Source organism: Calypte anna, chromosome 3 (genome assembly GCF_003957555.1).
Source record: "Calypte anna isolate BGI_N300 chromosome 3, bCalAnn1_v1.p, whole genome shotgun sequence".
Taxonomy (NCBI): domain Eukaryota; kingdom Metazoa; phylum Chordata; class Aves; order Apodiformes; family Trochilidae; genus Calypte; species Calypte anna.
The window spans coordinates 71,078,585-71,104,664 of NC_044246.1; the positions used below are offsets into that span (position 1 = coordinate 71,078,585).

A 26,080-nucleotide genomic window follows, 5' to 3' on the forward strand; every position below is an offset into this window, starting at 1 on the left:
CTGGGTTGTTTTGCTTCTACAGTCTTGAGAGGGTGCAAGAAAATTCATCACTTTTGAATACATCCTCCTGGGGGAATAGGCAGTGATCCCAGCAGTGGATGAGGAGAAGGCCAAAGGCACTTCTGTCCTTCAGGACAAGATGTGCTCAGAGCCGTGGCAGAGGCAGTGGTGGTGCTGGAGAATGCCTGGGCTGCAGCTATGGAAGTTAGAAGAGACAGTGAAACTATGAAACGGAGTTTAGAAAAGGGGAAAAAAATGCTTTCTTTGCCCATAACAAAGGGTGTGCATAAGGAAAGTGGATGAAATGATGTGCGTAAATGCATGAAGCATGATGGATGATATCATATCCACTACAGAAAAAAAAATACCCTCGTGTATAAGCATTTAATTCAAGCTTTCAATGCCCAGTCATGTGAAGGAAGTATGAACACTCTTAGAGCCCTGGTCAAGTAAATCATATGATTGGTACTCTTGTTTAGCTTTGACTTTGTTTTAGCTGCTTGAGACTTTTCCGTAGAGCTATATGACTCCCTTGGGAGATTTAAGAGTCTGGGCTTTGATTTTAAAAAGCTTAAATTACAATTGGAACAGGAATTTCCATTCTGAAACTTAAAAAATATTGATACAAATACCTGTGATCCAGTATACCTATATTTCAAGCAGGCAGGTCAGCAGGCCAGAACTGATGATGAAAAGCTACCCCCCACATAAGTACTGCATGCATTAGCCAGCCTGACACACTAGATTTTTCATACATGTGAGGGGGGAAGAAGATGATCCTTAGGATCCTTACCTTGTGCCTGTTCAAGACACATTAGAAACCATCACTTGGGAGCTGCATGCAAAATGTGGTGGTGTAGGCTCAGGCAGTGGAGGGAATGAGGAGAGCAAGCAAAGCCAGCACTTACTAAGTAAAAGACAAAACAAGGAATGTTTTGGAAGACAGATGAACTTGTATTTTGTGAATCTGGATGAGAGAGCCCTTGCTTCTGGCTCTGCTGGGTACATGGCATCTATGGCAGGGACTGGGCTTGCATCTCTGAGGGAGGAAGCATAGCCAGCTGAAAGAAGGGAAAAGGGAGTCTTGTGTTTAAGCTCTTTGACAAGTTTCAAAGCAGATTCAGAATTATTTTTTTTTCAGGGGATGTTACTGATTTTTGCTTGGATATTCTTCAGGTTTTTGTCTCAGTTTTAGTCCTCCCTTGTGTTGCTCTCTTTTTTAGCCTTTTCGATTGAAAGGTTAAAAGAGTCTTCCTCCTTTATATGTTGTTATCTACCTTCTCTTTCTCTCTATTTTTTTCCAATTCACTACAAAATAAATGAAAACCCACATGCAATGGCATTTCCAGTTCCATGGAAATAAAGCATCCATTTTTCTCTTGAAAATTCTTGGCTCCTACTTAATCAACAGTGCTCCCCAGCTCCTTAGGATTTATTTGTTTGCCATAATTATGCAGAGTACATCAAAGTGCTTTTTGGAAAGTATTAACACACAGCATCTGTCTGAAGAACATTCATCTGTTGCAAAATGAGTGCAGAGCAGGAGATTAATGCAACTAAGAGAGTGAGGGGAGCAAATTGTTGGCAGTGATGGGCAGTTTGGTGTTTGTGCTGGGGCAATGCTGACTGTGGGCAGCAATGAGAAAGCTAAAGGGTATAAGGTGAGGAGTTGCATCCCCCACTTCTCATTGAAAATAGGCTGCAAATGGAGGTTTGGGGAATCAGGTACTTGAGGGTGGGTTTTTTTCATGGAAGCGGTAAGGTTACAGAAGTGTTTTAAAGAAAAAGGTGGCAGTGGTTTGCTAGACTTTAGCAGAGGAGCCAAAGTAAAGCAGAATACAGAGAGGTGAACCCTGGGATGGGGTCCTGGGGCAAACCCAGCATCCCAGAGGTATGGAGCACTGGTGTGAAGGTAAACTGGCTTTGTGGGATCATGGGGAGAAGAGGGATTAAAAAGATCTGAGAAAGGGCAATCGGTGAATTCCTGAGACTGGCCATGGTTGTCAGAAGCAGAAGTAGAAAAGGTAGGGAAGGAAAGGATATATGAAGAGGAACTAAGGCTTTAGGGCCCAGCTATATTGCATTTATATGGCAGAAGTAAGTCCAGGAGAAATATCAGGAAATCCAGTTGAGCTGTAGCACTGGGCAGGGAGAAATGAAAAAATGACTTTATAAAGGATCTTATACATATGTATACCCATGCACAGGCTTATGCTTTATATGTGCTCTGTGGAATTTCTGGATCATATTACTAGTTATTAATGGGCAAATGCAGCTTATTTTGCTGTTACTGCACTTTGCTCTAGACATCTCACTTCTTATTGTATCAATTTTTTTTTTTTCCAAACAAAAAATTGCTGTTAAATATTTTAAGCCAGTACTAAGCCATATAATTCAGGGAGATTCATCATGGCAGTAAACAAACAGAAATGAACAGAGAATCAACTGCAGAGAATGGCAGTGTGTAACACCTTGAAAATTTCAAATACCACAGTCAATTTCATCTATTCTTTTCTATTCTATATACAGTTTCTTATGACTTTTATCAATGCTTATTTATAAGCATACAGAGTATATTATAAGCTACCTGGATAAAAAAGCCCTCCAGGTGCTGCTAGAAGCTGGAAACAGGAAAGATCAATCGCAGCCTCTCCTGTCTCCTCTGCAAGCTCAGAACTATTGCTGTGCTATGACACAAAACCATCCAACACTGATAAGTCTCCTTTCATGATGTACACTTTGGTGTAGTATGAAGGCAAGGGAGAGAGGGAGAGAATGGAGGAGAAGGTCTGAAATCAGGAGGAATAGACCAAAGGAAGACTTTTTTCTGAAGGCCAGATCCCTTACATCACTGAAATTCCTTTGCCTTCATTCACAGGTATGTAGTGCCTGAACAATTTGCCTGCACTGTAACATGGGACTAAAACCTCTCCACTGCAATACAAGACATTTACTCAATCATCCCCAAGTACCTGGAAAAAAAGAATCCTTGATGGATTATTTATACACACGAGCACCTTTATCATTAAATCTAATATATTTGTCACCAGCTAGCTTGTGAATTTACTCTACCTTTTTACACAGTTTGGACAATAAAACCACACAGATCTGTTCCCAGCTGGTTTCATTCCCTGGTTCTACCACATTAAACACAATGTGGCTGTTGTCTGGGCTGCAAACACTCAAGGGAAATCGTTTAAATAATGAAAAACAATTGCCTATGCTGAAGTCCTTGTAATCAGCACAACATTGGAGTTTGGAAAATTCTCTAAAAATTTAGATTCTTGGTGTTAACTGACTGGCAGTTTCTCCTTGGGGGATTCAGCATTTCAATTACTGTGAGGTACTTCTCAGCAGCTAGGACACAGAGAGATGATACATGGTGCAGTAAAGCCTCAGACAAAACCCTGGAGAATTCACTGCAGCTTTTATCTCCAGAGTGTGACCATGGTTTCAGTGTTCATAATATCTACATTCACAAGTGGATGAGATTTATTTGTGTTTTCCTGTCCTGACTGACTAGTACCACCCCTTTTTTTCCCTGTGGATGCAATTGTGTGTTCCTATAACCCAAGCTAAAGTTATCTTGTAGACCAAAAAAACACAGGCATGACAGCCCTGAACTGCTGTCAGCGGATACCCTGGGCTGCCTGCTTGCTTGCTGCCCCTCTGCAGCAGCCTCAGGGATGCTGTGGCTCCTTGGGGACATGTGTCTGTGCCACTCTGCCTTGGTGAGCAGCGAGCAGCTCTGCTCTGCTGCCAGATGCCACTCCTTCTAATGCTTTCCTGGTCCAGCCAAGCCCTGTCAGCCAGGGGATGATGAGGAAAAGGTCCCATCCTTGCCCAGCTGTGAGGGGTGCAGATGTATGCACCAGAGAGTGTGTTGACATGATGTAGAAATGCCTGCTAAGGGGTGACATCATATTTTCATTGTGCCTGGACAGGCGACGGAGCTAAAAGGAATGGGCTGGTGCTGTAATCCCAGAGTAAATCACTGAAGGAGAGCTGGAAAGTCTTAATCTATCATAGGAAGGAAGCTCTTATCTTTATAGAGATGCATACAGGCTCAAGCTACAAGGAAGATAAGGCACACGGTCCATTTCTGGCTGGAAAAAAAATGTGTGAGGCTGTTTGGCAGACAAAGGAAATGTTATTTTTTAATATTTTAAGAGGTGATGTTAAAACAGAAGATAGCAGTTCAGAACCAAGGCATATTTTTCACACTCTTAAATACTGTTTAGATCCCTCTACTCTCTCCCTTTCCAGCTTAACTTGATTGAACAGACAGTCAATCTCACCTGAAATACTTCCTTCTGTATTTCTGCCTTTCCTTTTTGTGTATATTCACTTTTATTTTTTCTTCCATGAGGGCTGACATGAATGGTTTCTAAACTCTACAGCTGCCTAAAGCCATCCCCTACAGTTCCCACTAACTGCCTCCCAGTTAGGGCAAGTACCATCCTCGTGTGGGAAGACTGAACCAAGCTCAGAAACTATAAAATACAGGTGAAGATAAAACTGGCTGAAGAGTCTTTCACTAGGATTTTGACACTGTGGCTGGCTGCTGTCAGTATGACTGGGAGATGTGGGAAGGCTGGCCCTGGCTTAGGGAGAGGTCTGAGGAAGATATGATATCATGCTGCTTAAAATACAGAGTTCACATCTGGTCAGCCCATTATAGAAAATATATGGTAGCACTTAAAAAGGTATGGGGAAGGGTCAGAGGACAAAGCCCATCATTAAATGAAATGAGGAATAGGGGAAAACACAAAAAAGGAAGAGTGGGGGTGGAGAAAAAAAAAAAAGACAGACATCTATATTGACTGTGAGGAAAAATAGTTAATGGGGAATGTAATTAGAGCCAATATAGGTGATGGAGCATTGCAGGTGGTCGAGTACAAAGTTATGAAATTACACAAACATAGGAGCCTAGAAGGAAGGGCAGATGTCCCAGGAGGTTACTGGTGTGTAAAAGAAGGCATTCCTGGTCTGGGGACAGTGTCTGGTGTGCTCAACCGTGGGTGTGCAGATTTCCACCAATGTCCTGTGCAACATTCACCTGGATGCAGCCACTCCATGGCTGTGCAGGGCATGGCCTGTGAACTAGGAGTGGAGATCCTGGTCCTGGTTCACTGCCCCGATCTTGGGCTCTGCTATCCAAGTGGCACTCTGGGGACAAACCTAGAGCAGTGGAGTATCAGGAAAGGGAAAGCTGGATTAATGAAAGGGTGAGATGCATGGAAGGGGAGCAGCCTGGGGAAGAAACAGCTAGGCAGGCCAGCAGTGAAGGAGGGAAAATAGAAAAGAGAAATAGGAAAATAGCTGGCAAACTGTGGAAAAGCTGTGTTAGAGCAAGGTTGAGGCAGTGGGAAAACGATGGGAGAAGCAGGAAGAAGAAGTGATGGAGAATAATAGAGGGAGGAGCAGATGGAGGGAGTAAGCAGGGAGGCTGAGACAGGTAAAGGGAGAGAGGGTTGTAACATGAGAAGTGATGTGGGAGCAGCAGCATCTGAGGAAAATGGCACAAGATGTGTTTGGCTGGGAGAAGAGGAGGGAAGGCAGATTACACAGCATCTCTTGAGTGCAGAAAGACTTTATCTATAGGAGAGATTTTAGCAGAATATGTTTCTTTGGTTTTTTGTTGTTTTTTTTTTAAGACAAAGAAGTGAGAGATTAGATCTGCTGAGGAAAACATCAGCTAAGGGTCATCATCCTCTTTATTACCTTATTCTTCATTTCCTGCTTGACCTGAAATGGATTTTCATTTGCTATCCTCATACACAATGGGACACATAATTTTTTGTTTGTTGGTTTTTCTGGAGTGTCTCTAGTCCCAGACGCTACCAAACATCCATTGTATTTGTACTGCATTAACACATGCATGTGACGTGCTCTAGTGGCATACAGATAACACCAAGGCAAAGGACTTAACATATTAAGGAGGTCAAAGACAAAACAAGCATTTTTCTGCATCCTAATGGAGATCTGGGTTCCAGAGATGATGGATAACCTGACCAAGGTCAATCTAGAGGTCTGCAGCAGAGCTGGGATATGAGCTGCAGGTTCTTATGCTGTTTTAACCCTCAGATGACACTTTTTCAGGAATTTGGCTAGGAACATACAGACTATTACTTTAAAGAAGCTCAGCTAAAGAAATTTGCGTATTTAAGTTGGGAAGGTAGTTTTTTTTCTCACCTTCTTTGTGGTATTTTAAGATGTGCTGGATGTAACAGCCTTTTCAGTCTAATTGCCTGTGCACAATCCATGGAAAGGGAAACTGCCAAAATGGCCTGACCATCTCAGGGTGATGAACAGTTTCAGTGGAGACTACTGTGTTCAAAGCAAAGACTCAAAGCAGCTTTCTCATAAATCCTGCTTTAAGACAATGTGTTCTCATTTCTCACTAGTGTGTGCCCTTCTGCTGACTACCTAGAAAATAAAATACGGGTGTGTGACAGAATACAGAAGATCTAATTTACAGATTTATGAAAATGTTGCATTTTAAACCTCAATAGAGAGTTATGTTTTCTTCTGTTGGTTCAGAAAACATGTTTTTCCCTAATTGGCCAAAGTGGGATTAGTAGCTGTAAAAGCTGTACACTTTACAAGGCCTTCTGGGAGCTTACAAAATACATATCATTGGTAGAGCCCCAACTCATGCACAGAGTCACAAGGAGCTGGAGAAATATGAAAACAGGGAACTTCCATAGTCTTCTGTGTGTTTTGGACAGTGGAAATTGCCCCTCCTACTGTCTCTTGTGCCACTGTAAGGGTTCTAGACACCTCACAGGAGCCTTTGCCATCGTCCTACCCCACCCTCCATGTCTTCTTCTAGGGGTGGAGATGAGAACAGTCATAGGAACAGAGGACAATTGAGGAGGGAAAGGACCCCAGGAGGTCTCTGGTCAAATCCCTTGCCCAAAGGAGGGTCAGCTATCAGCTCAGGGCTTTGTCCAGTTGGGTCTGCAAAGCCTCCAGTGCCAGAGCCCACCTCTCCAGGCAACCTCTGTGTCACGGTTTAACACTGGCCCGGCGATTAAACCGAATAACAGAAGCTCTCTATTAATCTCTCTCTCCTTGATAAAGAAAGGAGAGAGAATAAGGGAGAGAGACTTATGGGTTGGAAACTAAACTACACAACTTTAATGAAACAGTAATGATAAATAGGTAAAATTACTAAATATATACAAATATACAGGAAAATGGAAACCACATTCCTCCCCCCTCTCCCCCAATAACTCTCACGTCACCACCGAGGCTGTAGGGCAGCCCTGGGAAAGTCCAGGCTGGACTCCTGGAGTCAGCAGCAGTCGGGAACTGGAGGCAGGAACACACAGATATGGGCTGGCACGGATCAGGACCACAGGCAAACGAACAGACGGGATCCTTCCAGGATGCCGAGAGAAGGAAGGGAAGCAGGAAATCAGGAAATCCGGAAATCCGGAAAAGATCTGGCTCGGCCCTCGTGATGCCTCAAATTTATACTGAGTGTGACATATATGGGATGGAATACTCTGTTTGGTCAATTCTGGCATCTATCTTGTCTGTTCCTCCCCAAAGGAGGGCTCAGGTGGGACCTCTGTATCCTCCTGGACGGTAAAATGTTTTCCTCAGAGCTGAGCAGTGTCCTTGGCTCTGCATACCAGTCTCTAGCAGTAACTATAAACATCAAGTGTTATCAATCCTAGAAGCACACACTGTCTGAGAAACTTGCTGTTAATTTCAGCAAGTGCAACTACTTACAAGAGACTTAGCTAAAAGTAAAAGTACAAAACAGAAAATCACCTTTATCCTGGCCCAAACCAGGACACTCTGCCACTGCTCCATTGTCCTCATGGGGAAAAGGTTTCTTCTTATATCCAATTTGAAGTTTTAATTTTAATTTTTGCTTGTTGTCTCTTGTTCTGCTATGCATAGCTGTGAATAGCCTGGCTCCATCTTCTTGGTGACCTCCCTATGAGTCCTGTGGGCTGCTGTTAGGTTTCTACCCCCAAGATGCCTCTCCCCCAGGTTGACTGAATCCCATTCTCCCAGCCTCTCCTGGCAAGACGAGTGCTCCAGGCTCCAGGCATGTTGGTGGCTCCCTGCTGAACTCACTCATTTCTCCATGTTTGTGTTATGTTATCCTGAAGACCAAACCTGAATGCCAGGCTAGATGCCTGTGCTACCCCACTTTTTACTGGCCCTTACACAACACATTAAATGTGACCCACTAAGCCTGGTCATCCAACCAGTTTCTCACTCATCCCAACCACAATGTTCTAACTTACATGCAAGAATATTGTGGGAGAGCATGTTGAAAGCCTTTGCTAAAGTCAAGTCAAATGACATCCACTGGCTCTCCCTTTGCCATGAATCCAGTAGCTTAATGACAGAAGGCTACACAGACTGTGCCCACACAGACTGTCCCCAGTCACTTTCACCTCTTCTCTGCTGCTGGGAGGGAGGGGTCATGAAATGCAGATGTCTTCTCCTGCCCTGAAGTGTCACCAGCTGTGTCATGTGTCAGGGACATAATGAATTGCAGACTGTCACAGGGCATGGACTTAGAGAGACATGGTTGCCTAAGGTGCATCAGCTTGTGCAGTTCTACAAAGCAGCCTTCACTCAGCAGGGAGCACGGAAGCTCACCAGCACCTTTTAAAACTGTGTAATTTAAAACGTGTAACCATACATACTCTTGAATGCACAGTCTTCTTTTTTTCTAATCTAATCTGTGACCTGCATTTCATCATGAGCTTCTTTTGGTCAGCAGAAGGTGACTGGTGAGTTGCTCTTGTAATCTACTGACTGCTCATGTCAACTTGATGATCAAGAGCTCTGAAAAGGCTTGCTTAGAAACATGTCTGGCTGAGATGATCCCTGCTTGACCCTCTCCAATGAAGACATGAATATTACTTGCAAATTCCCAGAGCACCTTCCACTGGGATGTGTTTCAAACAGTGATGAATGGAGGCTCCTGCTCGGTCTGTGGCAATGGGCATAATTATGCCCATTTTGGAGCCTGAAGCAGTGACACATGGAATAAATTGATCTAGATCAAAAAAGAGTCTTAGGCAGGGTCAGAAATGGAAATGATGGCATCTGGCTCCTGGTCATAGTCTCATACACAACTCATGAGTGTCCTTCCACCCGTGTATGTCCTATCTCACACGGATTACCGAGAGAGTTTGACATCAATCAAAAAATCCCTGGTGTCTGCTCACAAATTTTGGAGTCATTTATATCCATAGCAATAAAAGCTGCATGACGTTTATTTAGCAGGGCTCTTTTAATGCGCTGTTTGTTGTTTTGATAGTCTGTAGCTTCTTCATATTGTAATCATATTAAAAGAGCATTCTTTTCCTGAAATAAAGAGGTAATGATTCACAAGAGGCATAATTATTCCATGTGGTGCAGGCAGGATGCTGCAGAAAGAGCTGTCTTCTTTATGCGTAAGAGGCTTTTATTGCAAGTGTTCTACACACTAATTAAATTCCTTTGAATGAGGAGGCTTGATTGGATTTTCTTTGGTTTATTGGGAGGAGTCTGAAAAGCAAGGTATTTAGTTCAATTGCTAACAGTTTTGGCATCTGTCAAAGGTTAGGGAGAAAGGTTCAGAGGGTCTGATTTCTGTTTCTCTTATGTGAGGGTTAGGTTAGCTGAACTACACTGGATTCAATAGAATTATACCCAAACTGTATTTGTGTGAGAATCAAGCTCAGAAATCCTTGGCAGAAAGCAGCAGGATACCTGAATGCATGCTGGAAGGATCCAAATTATCTAAGGTAAAAAAGGCTTGCGAAGGGAAAGTTACTTGGAATTGCAAAGGCAAGTGCTCAAAAGCAAGGCAACTTCACGTTTACATCTATCCTTCAGGTCTGATGTTTTCCTGATGGTGAGTCTAGCCTTGGCCCAGAAAGGGACAAAGTTTTGAAATACAGCAGCATGAAAATGAAATCAGGCAATCATGTAACAAAAATCTGTGCTGTTGTTTGACAGATGAGCCACAATGCTGGCATGGCACAACCCTTGAGCATTTGAGTCATCAAACTGAATCATGTTTGTTTAACATCAGCGACTGTACACAGTTGCCAAGGTTTTGGTTTTTTGTTTTTTGGTTTTGTTTTTTTTCAAAGGAAGAGTAGAATTGTAAATTAAAAGGAAAACTCTATTATATACAGTCTCAACACCAATTAGCAATGGGGTCTGGGTCTTGTAGCATAAATTACAGCATAAATCCTTCCTGTTACTCAATAAGGCTACACAATATGCCAGGAGAAGCACATTGCAGTGGGAGAGGGAAACTCTCAAGAGCAGGTTGCCAGTATCTGTTGGGGTTATGTGAAGATTTGGATCTCAGAGATGTTTCCAGGGGCTCTGGTTGTATCTCAGTGATAGTGGTGATGGTGGTGGTGGTGGTTAAGAAGAGGGTCCTGGAACTAGATAAGGGGAGAGCTGGTTTTGTAGAGAGAATGGCAGTAGGAATGAGAAGAGCTTTGACTATGTTTTGTAAAGAAACAAAAGCCAGGCAGGAAGGATCCTGGATACTGAGGCTTGTTGGGAGTCAGCTGGGGACTGGTCAGAGCAGGACAATGATCCAGAGAGGGAGGTCTCAGTCCAGATAATGAAACAAGATGGACCTGGACGTAGGTCTGAGAGGAACTGGAAAAAAGCCTACATACTGCAAAACCTGGGGCTAGACCTACCTCATGGCTGTGACCCTCAAGCAAAGGGAAAGGGAGTCTCTAAGCACAAAATTTGGTCTATTGGGAGGAATCTGAAAAGCAAGGTATTTGATTCCTATACAGCGTGAAAAGTGCAATGTGGAAGCGAGGCACCAAAGCAGTGTCTTGCAGTCATCATTGGTGCTGACACTCATGTCTGAACATGTCTGCCTGTGGCAAACCTTGGGCATGGTTGTCAGCCATCAGGCCTCTTCTTCTTGAGGGATACCAGGACTGATGGACATTTGCATCTGAGGATATTTTTCTGACCAGTTCTTGGAATTGGAATGCTTTGATTTAATACCTTCACTCCCTCCTACTGGCTGCCAGGCATTATGAACCCAACAAAATGCCTGTCTTGTCTTCTTCTGCCTTCTTCCTTTCAACTTGCATGTTCTTAAAAGAAAGACCAAGCAAAAAACCTCTGTACAATCCTCCAGTCTTTGGTGGTGTTTGGGGAGCACCGTGAGGCCAGGACTTTATGGAGAATATTGCTACAAGCTGACAATGGCCAAGTCACATCAAGCCATGGTTTCACTCTTGTGACCCTACTGACTTTTGAGTGGTAATTCTTCCCTTCATTGTTTATTAATTCTCAGCAAAGACTCCCTTCAGCCAGATGTCTGTAGAGAGATTTGGAGCTAAAAAATTTAAAGGGCTGAATTAAGATTGGTTCTGTTTTACTGATGTTTCTATTGTGTCTTGGCTTCCTGAGCAGAAACCGTCATACCTGAGGACTACCTGGCTGATCCTGCAACCATGAAGAGGTACAATGTGGATCCTGCTGATTCTGCCTTTGGTTGCATGGGCTCCATGTATCCCATGAGGCAGGGTCCCGCAGATGGACGTCCTGCTGGAGGCTCCTCTTCATCCTGTAGCCATCGTCCTGCCCAGATGTCTTCAGGAGGGTCCTCGTCTACCAGCCTACGGCATCAGACCTCCAGCCCAACGATGAATGGGACCTATCTTGAAGGAAACAGAAGTGGTAATATAACAGCTTCCATTTAGCAATGTGTGCTGCTAGGTTGGTGCCATGCTGGAGTCAACTCACTCCCATATTCCCAGGAAAGTTAGTGAGGTGGGTCTGGATTGACATCTATCCAGACCGCTCACACTTCCATTTACAAGGAGAAATAATAACCTATGTAAACACAAAATCAATCTGTTCATAATTAAGTAAAAAGGTGAATGTTTTCTAATACTGTCATTAATTATGTAAACATATGTATTATGTATAATCGTGTGGCAATCACAGCTGCTATCATCAACTTACAGCTATAAATATTAATATATAAGGCATTCCTCCCAAAGATTGATACTGCCTACAGGTAGGGACCTGTTATTTGTGCGACATCAGCTGTGTACAAGAAATAATCATCATAGAATCATAGAATTGGCTGGGTTGGAAGGGACCTCAGAGATCATCGAGTCCAACCCTTGAACCTTGAACCAACCCTTAATGTAAAGCAAATCCAAAAACTAGTGCCTACCTCAAAGCATCTTAGCAAAAGGTTTTTCTCGCTATCTGCAGGCCCATCCTGCCCCTTCAATCATGAACCAAACCGGATTTTACTTGAAAAAGACTACCCAACAAAGTATCTTTTTAAAAATCATCCAGCTAGTTGCATAAGGCTCATTTATCCTTCAGGAAGCAAATTCACAAGAAGTTTTATCTGCAAATTCAAGGGATGATGTGGGAACCACTTCATTCAATAACCCTCCTTCACTCTCTTCTTATTTTTGTTCAGTTATCCTGATAGGATTTACATTTCCTGGGTTGGTCACTCTGCCCAGTAGCTATATTACTTATTAGCTATGACTTTTTTCTTTTTTTTTTTTTTTCTAGAAATTACCTGAGTTCATCAAACAGGCTAGCTAATTCCCTGAACTTCTGTTAACTTTGCCTTTGTTTTCATTTTCCAAGTTCTCCATTAACATGTCTTTAATCGGTGATTCCATTAGTTTCTTCACCCCATACTAATTATTTAAAATTCATTTATGTATTTTTCATCTTGAAAATGGATCTAACAAAGGAGTTGAAGGGGCTCAGCCATTTTTAAGTAATTAATTTCTTTCCCTTGCTCATTTATTAATGGAACCTACTATCACACTGATATTTTTTAAAAAAATCTTGATATATCTGCAGAAACCTTACTGGTTTCCCTAGTCCCTTTGTCTGCATTAGCTCATTACACTGTCTTTCTGCCCTTCATTTCCCCTGGAAACTGCAACTGATTTTACATATTCTTGTTTGGTAACCACTCCAGAGCCTCTTCCCAGTAGCTGCAGATTTATGTAAAATTCCTTCTCACCCCTCACTTTCCCTATATCTGTATTATTTCTTGTTCCTGAACTTTCACTATTTAATATTTTTGAACAGTTTTCTTCCAAAATAGCGATTACCATTATTTTGAATTGTATTTCTTTGCCTATCTAGGTTTGCCTTCCTAAATGTTCAGCACCTATGCTAAACCATCACTCACTTTTCTATCATTTCCACACACTTGTTTCCCTGGTTTACCCCTGTGTTACACTGTTATTCAGAGCACAGATAAGCATTAAGCTCTCATCATCATTTTTTCTTAACTTAGAGTCAACTTTACTCAAAGAAAAGTGGATAGTAGAGAAATGCACTACTGCAAGCAATTTGTAAAAGGTTGCCACAAAGGACCAAGGGCCTCAGTTTCAAAGAAAAAGAAATAAAAAGCTCTTTCTTTTAGATCTTGCTCACTCACTGGCATCTCAGGCCAGCATAATCAGGTGCTGGGAGGACAAGAAGTTTACTGTGCACAGGATTCATTTTAACTTCTCCCAGTGCTTTCCCTAGAGCCTCCTAGCAGAACTGGGAGACTTCCATCAAGCTTTTTAGTTGGCAGCTGCGAGGGGCCAAGATTTAACAGTGTTGTTACTTGCTTGCTTTGAAAATCTTTATCATTCTGCCTGGCATCAGACATTAGTGCTTTGTAGCACACAGGAAGGGTCAGAGCAGTTCAGAGCAAAGGTCCCTCTGGCTGCTCACTGTGTCTCCAGCATGAGACAGCAACACACTCCCATAAAAGAGATCAGCTCAGAGATAGTTCTGCTTCTTTCTCTTCCTTCAGAAATCTATTGTTCAAGGGCTTCCTGCACCCAAAGTGGTGGGTTCATACTTAGTAACCCTGCATAGGTTTTTTTCTTCTCTGCATCACCCAGTGGCTTATTGAATGCTTTGTGTGGTTTGGCATCTGCAAAAATAGTAGAGGTCCTGTGCTTAAAAATGTGTTGTGTGGAGACACAATATCAGGGGTTTGAATCTAAATTCAGGGGACTGAAGGTTTAAATCAGAGCTTCTTAGTTTTGCTCAGCTGCATTGCTTCTGCTTCTTCCTTCTCACTGTTTCCCAGTCTCAGCAAATGTCTTTTGAAAACTCAGCATGGTCCTGAGCAGGATGCTAAGCTTCAGGAGACAGTGCCATCTCTCTTATCATGACTTCCCACAGAATTTGCAGTCTTTACAAAATGGCACATTTTTCTCTTCTATAACTGAACTAGCAGAAAACTTACAGAGGGGTGATGCAATAGGCTTTGCAGGATCCTACATTTCTCTGGCTGAAACACATTAAAACATTTTGAGGATCAAAGGGGAATAGATTACTTTTGACTCAGGCACTCGTGATATGTGTCTTTGAAGCAGTTATAAGTTAATAAGATGCTACAAATGATACTTTGGAGTAACAGGACTGGTCCCAAGACTGCTTAGTATGTTTAATGTGACAAGCATTTGACCTTTGCATTACACTAATTCCTCTGGGACCTCTGGGTCATTTGGTCAGCACAACAGCTGCTCCCTAAAACCAGCAGTTAGGCAGTGAACAGCACAAAAGTGGTTATCGATTTATTGATATTGCTTATTTATAATTACCAACAATCTATTAGTTCTGGAATCATCTGTTGTAGATTAGGGCCTGCTGTAAAGGTATACACAAACCCATACAGAGATGGGTTTTCTGTCAAAGTTGCTGACAAAAGGGACAGCAAATCCCTGTGCTCTAACACATGCTCCACAGTACAGCAGCCCAGATGGCTACAGCACGTTTGTGCCACCACTGTCCATTGCATTTCCTCTGATCCTCTCAGCTCTTTCTGGCCCTGCCAGCAGTTTCCCATGGTACACAGCAGGACGTGGGTTCTCTGAGGCACAGGAGAGTCATTTGCTCCCTGACATGGCCAGGAAGTTTTCAGTGACTGTGAGGGGCAACACAGTGACATCCATGAAGTCAAAGTACCCACAGATTCATTAGGATGTCCCTTCTAGCAGTAAAGAAACTGTGCTGTTTCCGGCCTTTCATCTCCTTCTCTGTTTGTGATAGCATCAGCTCCGTAACGCTGGAATTCCAACTGTAAAGTCCTATAAAGCATATAAAGTCCTAAAGTCCTATAAGCTCTTCCTTAAAATTAGAGGCTGTATTTCTTCACAGCTATCAAACTTTCACCCACCGTGCTGCTGGGTGCTGCAGGAAATCCCAGCAAAATACACATTTTTCAGCAATTGTCTTACTTCAGCCATACTGGAGTTTTATTACTGTCTTTGCAAAATCTCTCTTGAAATGGTCTTTGGAATCTGTGCCCTCTCTATGATGCTTCTGCGCTTGTGTTTCTAGGGTTTGTGCGCTCTTTCTAGGGATAATTTTTATGCTGCTGAATTATAAGTGAGAAAAGATGAGTAAGCAGTGCATGCCAGTCTCTGTCCTTATCCTTCTCAGTTTGTATACTTACAAGGCAGGGATGGGCAGGACTCATTAAAAAGAGGAAGAATTTCTCTCTCTGAAACCTCAAACCAATTTTTATTTATGGATATTTTTGAAAAATAACTTGCCTTATTTATCAGGGTGGGCAAATATCATGGAATAAACCATAACCATAAAACATATCTCAGTGCACAGCAGGACATCTCTTTCAAGTGGAATGGATGAGATTAAACCTCAAAGCTCTCATTAATGCAATTGGTAATTTGATGCCTAATTCTCCATGATTATGCTAAAAAATAATAAATAGATAAAACAAAAAAACCCCCAAACTCAACTCATTTCAGAAAGCTAGCTTGGTCTGCTAACAGATAAACATTCACTTTCCTGTCATCATTTGCCAAATTGAAGCTCTTAAATCAGAGGAGGAATAGTCAAGGACATCATAAACCTTTCCAAGCCTGCTTACATAACAAATAAAGCTTTTATTCCAAGTATGAAGAATTGTGTGTTCAACCACAATATAATAACCTTAACCTTACCCTGTAGCTTGTTATTTTTATGTAGATTTTATTATCTAATATTAGCAGTTAATTATTATCACCTGAGGGCCTTTGCTAAAGAGACAATCCTGCTTGCTAATACATTTATTTCCTGAAAGATTTTGGGGGAGCAGGATCTGAAGTTTCTCTTTTTCCAGAGTAATACTGCAAGAACCCCACAGGGGCCAGAACCAGCACATCCCAAGGCAGTGACAAAGAAGCTGCTGATGGCATTGCAGAGCTCACTGCTGGGTACCACTTCTTTGGCAAGCACAGCCCTTGTGTTCATTTTTGAGGACATTTACAGGCTGGAAGTTCCCAATGCTTTCAGTGAGCTGTCTTTTCTTTTTCCCTTGCAAAAGAGAGGCAAAGCAAGAAAAGTACAAATAAATATTTAACACCAGCCCACGGCCACATCTCATGCAGCTGGATGCTGGGCTGCTCTTGCAGTGTGTGGAGGAGCACCTTCAATATTGCATCCCTCCATGGCATGTGCCATGCTGGGAGCAGCAACAACCACCACACTGGGATGTGGTGGGATGAGGACTCTGCCCTGCCACACTACAGGGCTGAGGCGACCAGCCAGGTGGTGCATGACACCTCCTACAAGTGCCTACCAGTGCAAAATGATGTGCTAAGTCAAATCTTCTTTCTGGAGCTGACTGGCTTGTCAACCCCCTCTGAACCCATAAATATCCTCTAATCATGTTCTTCCATATGCCTGTGTTTCTAATGCCTCTCCTCGTCTGCCTGGTGTGCCCTAGACTTTTAGAAAACTGTCTTCTACAAAGTCTTCCTCCTGTTCTTGTTTATAGTGGAAGGTGGTTTGTTTTTAAAAGTAATTCTCTGCTCCTTTGAGGGCCTGCTACTTCTGCTTAGTTTCAGTAGATCTGCTGCTCCTTATTATCTGCTCCAGTGCAATCAGAGAGAACCTTTTAAAATTTCATTCCCACCCCCTTCCCCTGAGGCAAAGAAATCATTTAGGCCCGCAGCAATATTAAAGTTCATCTGTCACTCCCTTTCCACTCTTATCTATCAATGACCGTACTCCCTCTGGGCTCTGTTTGTTTGCCAAGAACATATTTAGGGAGTCTGTTGTTTATCTTTCCTTCTTCTGCAGGTTTAACTCCATTTTAGCATTAGATTTCCTTGCCATGCCACTGCAGTTGTTTGGCTGATGGCTTCCTTTCTCTCCACCCTTCTTCTCAGGAAAGTCCCGAGGCCAGAGGTGGAGGTCAGAGAAAAGTCTGCATGGGATGAGAGACCAGACCAAGCCAGGCCATGTATTCCCATTGGTTTTGCTGTGCTTTTGCCACTGACTTGGTATCTCCATCTCTTTCTGCACAGGCAATGGTCTCGACTGGGGTGCCCCAAGACCTTCCCCTGAGGAGAAACTCTTCACTCCCCTTCCCCAACACTGCTTCAGGCAGGAGGGGGAAGTGCTTTCCTCTGATTACCTAGATTTCCATATTCCATTCCATTAATTTGACAAATTTTTGCCATCTGTCAAAAACAGGAAATTGGATTTGACCTAGATTACGATCTCTAAAAATAATTATTGGTCGCGAGCACTCCCATCTCTTTGTAATCTGAGTATTCATTATCTTCTTGATTAATTCTGATGACAGGATGGCATAGGATACCCGGGAGACATGAGACTTCCTCATTTATCTAATTCTTAGGTTAAGTGTGAATATCTTCAGATAAGAAAAAATGTCTGGTACTTGCCCTGCTGCCATCAAACACTTTTGTGCTTAATACAATCTTTCAGCAAAGTGATACTGTTGAAATAAACTCCATGCCTTTGTGTAGACATGAGATGATTTATTTTGTAAATAGAGGGATTACATTCAACTGTGTAAACTAGGATGTTAAAAAGCCAGAGTGAATTAAACACCAAAATAAATGTAAAAAGATATGGATAAACAATGTGTCAGACTCACCAACTAAAATCTATGTTCAAGATATTTATCTGAAAGGTGGTGATACAACAGTTTTGTTAGCAACATGTAAAAGTATGCTCTTACACACTAGTATAGTAACACATCTTAATTAATGAAAAAGCAACTTGACTCTAGGTAGGAATAAAGATATTACTATATTTGAAGAGTCTGCATCTACACATAATTCTTGTTTTTTGTATTATTATGTTATACCTCAGGTGAGAATTCGAAAGGGTTATCTTGACCTGCTAAGTCCTGGAAGAGTTCTAGTCATGTGGTCTCTTTAGAAAGGTCATTTATATACTTGTCTTTAAAAAATCAGATTTATGCTATTGATTGCTAGATTGTGAAGAAGTGAGTAGAATTCCCCTGTCATTTCAACCTTTTCTTCTAATCCCCTTCCTTTTACTACAGATATTTCCAATACCTGTGAAGGATCCCAGCCGCTCTCAGGGCTCTCTGTTTCCCTTTGCCCTTTCCCGACATTTCTGGAAACCGTGAGTTGTGAGCAGGAGTCACTGAACCAAGGGCTGCTCTCTTTGTGCCTAGTATAAATCCCAGGCTAAGGCCCCTGGGCTTTCCTTACATTCAAACAAATATAAGGGAAAAAAATGAGCTCGTCAGTAGAGGCACATCTCCCCTAACCACATTATGGCAGTAGCATAGAAACTTCCCCAATCCTTTTGGCACTGCCAAACCTTTCTCCCTTGCCTCTATTTTCCAGCTGGTTTGTGGAAGCCTGGTTTTCTCCCTGAACTTTGTTTTGAGGTGTGTTTCTCCACACATCTGCTGTCACTCAGACCATCAGCAGGTCAGACAGGGCAGAAACACTAACCCCTCTGTCTCTCCCACTTGTCCCTGACAAAGTTACTCGATGTTACTGATGATCCAGGGGATGGCCAAGATTACCCTGCTCATTTTGCATTCTTTGTCTTCATTGTTTCATGCCAAAGGCTCCAGATGGTGTCTGTACCGTTGTGTATTCCATTTATTCTGTGAGTGGAGCCCAGGGTCGCCTGAGTCCATACGAACACCAATCCTAGCTGTCTAATTAAGAGGACCTGCGGCTATTCCTTGTCCTTTATATCCAGAGAAGTGACTTAGCAAATGAGAGTGTAATTATCATGATATTTACATCACATCCCATTATGAAGCCCATCGACCAGATTTGCACATTCACAGCACTGCTGCTTTCTGGAGTTCATCCTTCATAACTGCAAAATATACCTCATTACATTTTACTGTAAGATGAACATGAGGGCAAGAGAAAAAAGGACCAATGTGCACATAAGGCTGTTATTGGACCTATCTGGGCAGAGCCTCAGCTAATATAAATCAGTGCAGTTCTACTGAAGTCAGTGGAATGACAATCTTGCATAGGCCACAAACCCAGCCCACTACATTCGCTCACACACATCAGGATCATGTTTTGAGTCACACCTAGGGATTCTCATACCTTTCATCTGCCTCTGTAAGATCATTATTCCTCTGGAGAGCTCAGCCCTTCTCTCTTCAGCAGTTTTGATTGCCCTCTTGGTTACCTGGAACCTCTCCAGGCTCCAGTTTAGGTATCTGTGGTTCCTCTCTACTGTCTTCCTGAGCGCCCACTTGCTTACCATTTGCACCTCTCTCATCAGAAAACTGACCTTAAAAAAAAGAGCTCAGCAAGTCTGGGCAAGTTACATATTGCAGATCTGTGTCCTGCCACCTGCTAATGCAAAGTTTGCTTGCTGTGGCTATAAACATATTCAAACAGATATCCTGTAACCTAGCATTATGTAGTCCTTGTAATAGTGACACAAAGTGGGGGTGCAAATTATATTCACATGAAAGCTGAGATTTATAATTCTGTGGAGACTAAGAATAAAAACATAAATGTACTTTCATTCCAATGTGCCTTTATTCACTTGATTTAAAGCTGCAGCAAGCCAAAGTGACCTTAAATCATCCAGGGCTTATCCCATTAAAAAGTCACATATGCAATGTTCATCTTCACGTGTTTTAGTAGCTTTCTAAATAGGCATTCACTGGGGACCATCATCTTTGTGAGAGCATAAGATTAGGAGGATATGGACTAGAAACTTCTCTTCAAGCTCTTAATACCTGAATGCAAAGAAAAAAACCCCAAGTCCTGATTTTATCCTCTAGCTTTCACATTCAATGGCAAACTCATTTGTTTAGTGTTGAAGAACTTTCTCTCCAGGTGGGAAGGTGCTGTCTTCCTGAGCCAAGACCCCCTCTGCTTACAGATAAGACAGCAGGGGCACCTGGCACATTTTTCCTTCCCCAAAAGGAACCTGAGGGTTTCATGTTTCTTAATGCAATTCACCAGCTGGGATCTTGTCTCTCAGTAAGATTGGAAACTGCTAGACCCCTTCTCTCCCCACCTAACCAACTCAGACTGATGCTTGCACACACAGATCCTATACCCTGCACACTCGCAAACCAAGGACCACTGTCTGTCATTGTAATGTGTTGTGGACTTTTTTATATCGACAGCCTCAAGTCCTTCACCAGAGCAAGATGCAGCTCGGCCATCAAGCAAGAATCCTTTGACCTGGACGGTGGATGATGTGGTTTGGTTTGTGAAGGATGCAGACCCTCATGCTTTAGGTCCTCACGTGGACCTCTTCAGAAAACACGTACGTAGAAGGCTGTCCTCAGCATTTCTGGGTAATTAAAGCAAAGTGCATGGGCAGTCCCAAGATAATGCCAGCACATATCACACAGCACTCTTCAGATGCAGTTGGCTACTATAGGTGGTATTTGTGCTCAGCCAAGTTGAATGCAGGGCCCTGCAAGGTGTTCAGCAATGCTGAGGGGTTCAGACTGAAGAAATGTTCACTTATGACCCGAGAAGGGGGTCAAACACTGAAATGGGATTCTAGGAGAGGTGGTCAATGTCCCAAATCTGCCAGTGTTTAAGAGGTGTTTGGGTAATGCCCTTAATGACATGCTTTAACTTTTGATCAGTACCAAAGCTGTCAAGCAAGTGATCATGGTAGGTCCTTTCAAACTGAAATTTCTATTCTATTCTATTCTATTCTATTCTATTCTATTCTATTCTATTCTATCCTACTTATCCTCCAATGAGGAGACCCTAACACTGTGTTTAGAAAATGCTCACTCTTTGCTTTCACCTACACCAATGTAAATTGTTTCTATGCCAAGCCTAAGAGAAAGCACAGAGGATCTGGTGCTCCTTTTTCATTGTCAGATTGGCACAAAAAAGCCTCATCTCAATGCCGATTTTTTCCCAATCCACCTATGATTCTTCTCTGAAGAACAATTTTTATGTGTCTCTAGATACTTTGCAGAAGAAACCCAAAACAGACAAGCTTTTAATATTTTTTTTCCCCACGGTATTATGTAACTGCATAACCAAATTTAGCAGACCTGCTGACACACTGGAGAATATGATAGCTGCTTTTGCTAGGCAATCTCCAGTGGTGGAATTGATATTATCCTTAATTAGCTAAGGGAAAGGCTGTAAACATACATCTGATCTGGAGTTACTTGTTCTGCTGCTGTATAGGGAGTTGGCATTCATGCACCTAATAACATCTTCAGCATCCTCAGCCTCCTCCTCTTCTTCCACCCCTTCTTAATCAATTCAGTCTGGCTATGAAAATGGATTTTATCCTAAAAGCAAATTGCGTGTGTTAAGCTGGAGGTCGTAGCTTTGGATATAAGTGACTGGACCTGGGTCTAAATAAGAAGAGCTCCCTGGCCCTGACTCCTGATCAGCATCTTAGGGTGCAAAGCAAACAAGAGGACTTGATAGCCAGATCCCAATCCTTGCCTGTGGACCAGAAGGGACAGGTGAGAAAGTGAGGTTGCAGACAGGAGTTGAAGGAGCCAACTGATGGACTTCCAGCTACATGCTGGGAGCAGTATTTCCAGATGTGAAATGATAATTTTCAGAAATGAAACTGAACAGTGGCTTTGATGTCTGCTCATGCTAGGCAGGTACTGGGGCCATCTGATGCTCTGCAGACAGGCTGTTGGGATGTAAACAACGGAGGAGGCACAGTGGTGCTAGGACCAAACTTGCCATTTGGGTCAGCCTAATTTCCCTGCCTCCTGCAGGGAAGGCAAATCTTCCTCATAAGCTGACAATGAAGCAAGGCCTACCTTGGCTATGGGGGTAACCAGGCAGATAAAAACACCACCTTCAGGTTTAAAGGAACTTGCTTTAGCATGAGTTTTTGAGACCACTAGAAAGGTTTGTGCATCGAGGAGACAGAGCTGCCATGGTCTGTGAGGTATACAGGTACATCCCCCCCCAAAAGCAAATGTTTAAATCTTGTAATTATGTACAGTGTAAAAGCATGATTTTTGTCTAGTTTCCATTTGTAGCAGAGGATAGCACATCATGCTTCTATCTAGCAACAGGACAGTGACATGCTGCAGTCAGTCATGGTCTAGCTGAGCTGGAAAATGCCACAATACTACAGCTGCTCTGTGACCAGAGAGACCAAGCTAAATTTCCACTAAGACTGTTCCTGTCATCTTTTGTGAAACACCCTGCACCTATGGGCTCTACTCATCATTGGTTTTCCTGTAAAATATGCCATAGGTGTGAGAACCTGGGTAAGACTGCCACACAACTCAATTCAATTACGCCTTCGAGTTATATATGTCCCTGCAATTTTTCAGCCTTCAGATCTCATCTGGATTAGCACAGAGACCCGGGGGGTGAGAGAGAAGTGATTAGTCCATTAACCTTAGCCATATCTTCCTGTATGTTCAATCTTTCTATGAAGTAGGTGCATAATTTACTTAGAAGCACTTACTGTCATTGACAAGTCCCAGCTATCACCTAAAATCATTGCACTGGCAATCAGCTCATCCGAGCTATGACACGGGAAGGGAGAGGGTGGTGGAACTGCCAGGAAGAAAAGGCTGGGGAGAGGAAGTATCCTGCATGTGGGCAGTGTGCCTTCCCATCACTATATTAAGCCATTTGAGTGTTGACCACAGTCCCTGGTGCCAGCTCTCCCAGAGTGCAGAAAGGAGGTGTTGCACAATCACCTGGCTCTGTCTCAGCTCTTTGTATCAGGAAAACCAAGGAGCTTTCCTTCTTGCCAAGACACCCAAGGAGCTCTGTGGCTCCTGAGAGTGCCCACCAAAGACCATGGAACTACCTGCTACCTCTCATCTGGTGGTCCTTGGTCCCTCAGCAGGGCTATGTGCCAAGGAGAACTGAGCCCATTAGCTGGCAGATCTTCTGGCCTCGTGCAAAGGAGCCATCAGCCTGGCAGGGACCTTGTAGATGCATTATGTGAAAGCCCTGTGCAATGCTCTCTCAGCAAGAAATACTTGGTAGAAATACTGGGGGAAGGGAAATGGAGGAGAAGAAAGAGTTACACAGGAAATTAGAAAGTAGAAAACTCAAGCTGTAAGGGATCGAACCAATGTTATGGTCTGAGAGTTTAATTATGGCCAGTGATTGGCAAATGCATGTGTGAAGGAGACAAAAATCTTTGAGTTAAACAGAGTTAATCCAATTTATTCAAATAGCAACCTGCTTTTGCCAGAGCTAGACATCAGACTTGTAAGCTTGCATCCCTCTCTATAATGTATCTCTTTATCTTGAATGTTTGAGCACTGACCACTGAGCTGCCACTCTTTGCAGTCCTGTCACAGGTGGTAACCTTACCTGGGTTGAGTCTGTTCATGAGACTGCAGAACACAGAAGATATATATATATATATATATATATGTATATATATATATGTGTGTGTGTGTGTGTGTATCACAAGAAGGATATAGATCATATATATCTTGAAGTCTTTGATTTTACTAAGAATTAGACACTTAAACATTCAGGAAGATGGGGGCTTTTGTGTATTTAAAAGTCTCATCCTGGAGGACATTCTCAATTCTCAATTCTTACTTGCATGGCACAGGATTTGTTTGGGGGTTACTCTGCATTTTGAACAATACCCTCAGAACCAGTGCTGCAAGAAGCTGACAAACACAAATACTCATTCTTGAGGATGGAATCTGTATGTTTATACCCACTGTATAAAGACCTCACAGCTCACACATTTGCTGTGTCCATCCCCTTACAGGAACATGACAGTGATTTCCTGCAATATTCTAACTTGCAGTGGGTCAGATCTCAGCTCTTGTGAAACAAGCTACCTACACTGCTGGCACTGAATTTCACCAGCTATACCTTTGGTTCAAGATCTTCTGGTGGAACTATTAGAGCTTTGGGAACCATGCTATAGAATTCGACGTATAAAAATTATTTTTTAAAGGGCTGACACAGTAATATTGTAGAGAAGTCAAGCCAACAATCTGCACAGGGACATGGTTCATATGGGATATTTAATTGGATGTGAATGCTCCCTCTGGCATACTCTTGTCATGGAGTTTAATTTTGACCCCTACACAGTACTAATAAAGGAAATAATAAAATGCTGAACTCAACGTTTAGAAACAGCTGCCTCTGCACCAAACCCTTGACAGTGTTCTCACCCTGTGGCACCACAGTTCCAGGAGCTTTTCTTTCTTGTGCAAATATTAATTACATGTAATACTTATTCTTACTTTCTCTTAGCTTCCTAAGATAACAGAAAGAAGAGGGTGAAGGTGAAAAGAGTTTCTATCAGGGATAGATTGGAGGTTGCAAAAATGAAGAGCACTAATTGATTTAGTCAATCGGAAAGTGACCTTAACTGCTCATCAGCTAAGCCACCTGCCAAACGGAATAATAATGATCAGGGCAAATTAGGATCCCTAGTATTGCTTAATTAGCAGGTAATGGATCACAGAGGAAAGACCTGCCTATCAAAAGCAGAATGCAATATACACAGCAACGGTATGTGCCTGTATATGTGTATTTATGCACATACACTTAGCACTCATTATGTCTTAGTGCTGATGATCCGAGTATGTAAGTGTGGTGGAAACTGGGGGGAAGGGTAATATTTTTTAGCATATCCACTGATATAGTCAGGAAAAAACAGACAAGCTCAGGATCCAAGGAAGGACAGAGTAGCTGAAACCTTTTGTGTTATATAGTCCATAGTAAAACAGAGTCCATTTCTCTGTGCACTCTAAGCTGTTTTGTGCTCACTTTATGATTTGACAAGGCTTTCAAGATAACAGGTCTGGGATAAAAAAACAATGAACTTGATGATCATTTCCTCCACTTACATGATGTTTAAATGAAATTTGAAGAAATTTTATTAATAGATGCATTCAAATAAGCATGTTACTACTATCTGTAAGAAAAAGAAGCATGTATATAGACAGACAGATAGATAGATATCACTGAATACAATTGCACTGGGAATGAGTGAAGCATGCTCATATCCAGGGACAAAGCTGGAACTGAGATTCAGAGGTGTGTTATTAGCAGTTCATGAGGACACATCCCTCTGCCTCTATTTATCACTTCTTTCTCTCAGGGCTGACTCAGAATTTTTCTGACTGACTGGCTTTTCTCAGAATTAAGCTTAAGAGCAACCCTGTTTTGTTTTTTTTAAACTGAGACAAGCTTTACACTTTCTTGAAGAATAAGAAGTACTATTTGATTAACCCCTCCTTTAGAGTTTCCTTCCACCATACCTCAGATTTCAATTTTTTTAAATGAAATTTCAAAATGCATGACATTTCCACTAGTGCTACTCTAAGAGACATGTTGCTTCTGATTCATCTTGTTCAATATGTCAGGATGCAGCACTAGAAGTGGGTTAACACATTTTGATTCTCTTTCTCTCTTTTGAAACCAGGAGATCGATGGCAATGCTTTGTTGCTGCTAAAAAGTGACATGATCATGAAATACCTGGGGCTGAAACTGGGACCTGCGCTGAAACTGTGCTACCACATTGATAAGCTCAAGCAAGACAAATTTTAATAATTTCTTGAACAACAGAACCTGACCTAAATCTAGATGGAAAACTGAAGGTAATATGTTGCCTTACAGAAATGCATTCATTTGCAGGTTGTTTTTCCTTCTTTCTTAACAAAGACTTTGTCTTTTTTAACGTTTGTGCATTGTCACCTTTTCTTAGTCCAATGGGATGCTTTGTGTTAATAGTTTTCCAAAAAGTATATATTTACAATAATTATTTTGTATCATTAATATTATTATTATTATTATAGTAAGTCCTATTTTTTTAATCAGAAGTGGGAAATCAAAAGGAAAC

General features: G+C 42.2%; 1 protein-coding gene across 1 annotated transcript in view; it reads left to right on the forward strand.

The window, feature by feature from the left end:
- Positions 1 to 25,788, forward strand: part of SCML4 (Scm polycomb group protein like 4) — a 44,530-nt gene extending 18,742 nt beyond the window's left edge. Inside the window, exons 5-7 of the mRNA XM_008504018.2 lie at positions 11,425 to 11,691; positions 20,414 to 20,556; positions 25,663 to 25,788. Of these exons, the coding sequence (XP_008502240.2) occupies positions 11,425 to 11,691; positions 20,414 to 20,556; positions 25,663 to 25,788 (536 nt within the window). The remainder of the gene's footprint in view (positions 1 to 11,424; positions 11,692 to 20,413; positions 20,557 to 25,662) is intronic.
- Positions 25,789 to 26,080: the final 292 nt, after the last annotated feature.